The following is a 4,283-nucleotide window of genomic DNA, read 5'->3' as shown; positions in this document are numbered from 1 at the left end:
ATAAAAATGGAAATAAGAAAATATTACTACTATTATTTGGCACGTGGCACTAAAATATGGATTTCAAAAGATCTTTACAAATTTTACGTGCTCGATTTTTCTTGTTAAGCACGCGCGAGCCACGTAACAAAAGAGGTGTGTATTAGACACACTCTGAAAAGGTTGAGTGTGTAAGATAATTTTCGTGTCCAGAAAGTGTGTAATAGGGATTTGGTGAATAGTTTAGGGGGTAACTTATGTATTTTGCCTTAAATAAATAAAAAAGTACAATAGTAAAATTCACAGCACGAATTCGATCTCATATTTTGTGTCGCTTCATTTAAACCCATATTTCAATATTATTAAAAAAATTGTTTCACCAAGTTCCTGACATTTTTAGTGACTTATAACATCACATGTATAAGTTTCTTACATTGTCGTGCGCAAGCTTAAATAATGAAATATTTATCAATTTTAATCCAATCAACCATTATTATGACTCCTTGAATAAGCAGTTGATCCCGATATAAATCCTTTCAAGGGAAAAAAATATTTATTTGCATGACTAAAAATAATGTTAGATTCATGAACAATTTTGTCCCTTCGTAGGGACATCTGATTAAAAAGATTCATGAACAATTTTATAATGGACTAGAAACACTTCCCAAACTTTATTAAACGACGACGCTTCTACTATTCAAGAAAAAGGACAAACTGTTTTATAGCAACCACTGCTAATTATAAATTCTATACTTAAAAAGAAGAAAGCGTCAATTAGTAGAATAATAATATAATAATCCAGGAAATAATAAATAAACCAGCCGGAAACGTAATTATAATTTGGAGGGTTTTTTGCACGTGCACAATGATTATGGATTGATTCCAAAGATTATGAAATTTAAGTCGGTGGGATTTGCAATATTAGGAACTCTTAATCTGTAGCAATTAATTTGATATACACACATTAAAGTTGGACTACAATTAATTAATTTATCCTTCAGTACATACTTTTTATTGCTTGTAATATTTGCTGAAAAGTGTCATTTTCTTACGTACTTGTACCCCTCTTAAAAATTAAATCGATCATTAAGGTTGGCCAAGCAAAGGGCCGAAGGGTACATCGAGTTATAAAAACTTGATACACATTTTTCTTCAAGAATTTTGAAACCCCATATCGCCCTTAGGTTTTAAAAATCTTATCAAACCTTGTAACATAAGTCACCTCATTATCTTAAATAGTTCTAAAAAAAAATAGAATCACAATGTAAATAAAAAATTATAATTTAAAACATCTTTTCATCAATGCTCGATATATATTTCGAGGAAACTAAAAAAAATAGCAAACATGTAATGTTCCTCTTCTATTAAAAAACAATTCACTTGCCAATTGCCATGTAATAAATTTGCATAGTGTGTATTAGCTTTGCCCACATGTGAAGAAACTATGCCTTAATCTAAAAAAAATTTGCATGTGAAGAGGGACATCTTGTTTCAAGAATAATTATAACTATGCCTTAATCTACAAAAAAAAAAGAAAGTTGGAATCGTTTCGGTCCAATCAGGGGTGGCTCTAAAGGCTTGGCTAGTGAAGCCATTGTCTTAGGTCTCGAAAATTTGAAAGCCCCAAATTTACTTTAAAATCTTATTATTATTATTATTATTATTATTATTATTATTATTATTATTATTATTATTATTATTATTTACTATAAAATTTATACAAAGAAAAATATTATAGTATATCTTTTTATTATTTGATTGAGGTTATTTTACACTAATAAGTACATAAATTATGATAATTTTCTCACTTATTAATTAATATATTTGCTTCACTCTTCAATTTTAGTTTTATCCGTTTTAAATAGGAATTATGTTATATATATTGACAACATAATGAATTTCTTTTACAATCTTCTCTGAAACTGCATGAACACAAAAGTATTCATGCACCAATTTTCTTTTAGTGTAATTCAATATATTATATTAGGTTATTTATAATTTATTTTAGATATTCACCAATAAATGCTACTAATTAATAGAACGAAGTACAATTATTGTTTAAATTGATCAGAAGGAATAAATTTTTTTGACTCAAAACTTAAGTTATTATGTTATGTACATTTAGTGTAAAAATTCTATTAGAATAAATTTAAGGGTCTTTCAATATGGTTTCGCATCAGGTCACAAGATGAATTCAATTAGTCAAAATTCAATGGGAAAAAAAGAAGCAAAGAGAACTACTTGTACTATTGCACTGATTAGGCTGAGCCCCACGAAAAAGAGAAGACAGAAGAAGACAAAACAGTAACTCATGGCTAATTACTAAGATTCAGCCAAAATTGGTAGGTCCTAATTATATGTACTCACATACCATCCTCCACGAGTCCTGTTCCCATTTCCCACTTCGTAGATTTCATCCTTTTTTTTTTTGGTTAAGTATAGATTTCATATTTTATTACTTTGTAAATATTTTAAATCGTTAAATTCTTTATCTTTAATGCCTTGTTAAAGTCCTATAAATACCCGTCCAAGTAGCCATTCATCTCCATCCTGCACAGTAACAAAATACATAGAAAGAAAAGAATTAGAAAGATGGAGACTTTCCCAGTGGTTAACATGGAGTTGCTTAACACTGAACAAAGGGCTGCAACAATGGAGACAATAAAGGATGCTTGTGAGAACTGGGGCTTCTTTGAGGTATATAATTTAAATTTTCTCTCGTAAAAAAATGATAAATGCAGTGATCGTACGTGTAACACGATATAAGTTATAAAGTGGGAATATTTAATTTTAAAAATATATGAAGGTGGTAAATCATGGGATCTCTCATGAGCTTCTGGACACAGTGGAGAAGTTGACAAAGGGACACTACAAGAAGTGTATGGAAGAAAGGTTTAAGGAAATGGTGGCAAGTAAAGGGCTTGAAGCTGTTCAGACTGAAATTAAGGATTTGGACTGGGAAAGTACTTTCTTCTTGAAACACCTTCCTATTTCAAACATCTCAGAAGTTCCTGATCTTGAAGATGAATACAGGTCAAAGGATCTCTAATTGTGCTCCAACTATCTGGGATTTTTCACTTCAACTTTTAACCTGCATATGTTGGACCACAAGATTTAATTCAATGGATTCTTTTTCCCCTATGGATTTGCTTCTACCTGAGGCAGATTTAAGGCGGCTTTTGTCGGTTTCAACTGAATTATTACTTTTCGAGCCGTGAAAGCAGCCTCTTGCGGGAATGCAGGTAAGACTGCATACAATAGACCCTTGTGGTCCGGCACTTCCCGCACCCTGCGTATAGCGGGAGCTTAGTGCACCAGGCTACCTTTTTGTTCAAATTATGTACTACTTTGTACTATATTTGATTAAAAAAATCAAAAATTTATACATAGAATCAAAACAAACTCATGCTCTAGATCCCGAATTCAACCTTTGATTTGCTGACTTTACATGAAACATGACAGGAAAATCATGAAGGAGTTTGCTGAAAAGCTAGAGAAATTAGCTGAGCAACTTTTGGACTTGCTCTGTGAAAATCTAGGACTGGAGCAAGGTTACTTGAAGAAAGCCTTTTATGGTTCAAAGGGTCCTACTTTTGGCACCAAAGTTAGCAACTATCCACCATGCCCCAAGCCTGATTTGATTAAAGGCCTCAGGGCTCACACTGATGCTGGTGGAATCATCCTTCTATTCCAAGATGACAAAGTCAGTGGTCTCCAACTACTCAAAGATGACAAATGGATCGATGTTCCACCAATGCGCCACTCCATTGTCATCAACCTCGGAGACCAACTTGAGGTAAGGATTTAACTTGTATACACTGTTATTGTAAAGAGTGTTTACATTATCAGATATGATTTTTTACTATTTGGTTAACTTTTAGGTGATTACAAATGGAAAGTACAAGAGTGTGGAGCATAGGGTGATTGCTCAGCCTGATGGAAACAGAATGTCCATAGCTTCGTTCTATAACCCGGGGAGTGATGCTGTCATCTATCCAGCACCAGAATTGTTGGAGAAAGAGAACAAAGTCATTTATCCTAAGTTTGTTTTTGAGGACTATATGAAATTATATGCAGGTCTTAAATTCCAGGCTAAGGAGCCAAGGTTTGAAGCAATGAAGGCTGTGGAAACTACTGTCAACTCTGCCCCAATAGCTACTGTTTGAGACTTTGATGGAGTATTAATTAGAAAACTGATTAATGAGAAGAAAATGGCTTAGTGTTAAGATTATGATGATGTAATAATGATTTGCTTATGTTGATTAGTGGGGGTGTTTTTCTTGTTTTATGCCACTTGGGGTTTT

The 4,283-nt window shown here is 32.6% G+C and overlaps 1 protein-coding gene across 1 annotated transcript; it reads left to right on the top strand.

Moving 5' to 3' along the window:
• The first annotated feature begins 2,595 nt into the window (after positions 1-2,595).
• LOC107785346 (1-aminocyclopropane-1-carboxylate oxidase) lies at positions 2,596-4,145 on the top strand. Its single transcript, NM_001325398.1, is given in 4 exon segments — positions 2,596-2,676; positions 2,786-3,012; positions 3,442-3,775; positions 3,861-4,145. Coding segments are annotated over 4 exon segments (927 nt in total).
• Positions 4,146-4,283: the final 138 nt, after the last annotated feature.

The sequence above is a fragment of the Nicotiana tabacum genome, chromosome 3, assembly GCF_000715075.1.
Source record: "Nicotiana tabacum cultivar K326 chromosome 3, ASM71507v2, whole genome shotgun sequence".
Lineage (NCBI taxonomy): Eukaryota > Viridiplantae > Streptophyta > Magnoliopsida > Solanales > Solanaceae > Nicotiana > Nicotiana tabacum.
This window is presented reverse-complemented; position numbering and strand designations above follow the sequence as displayed.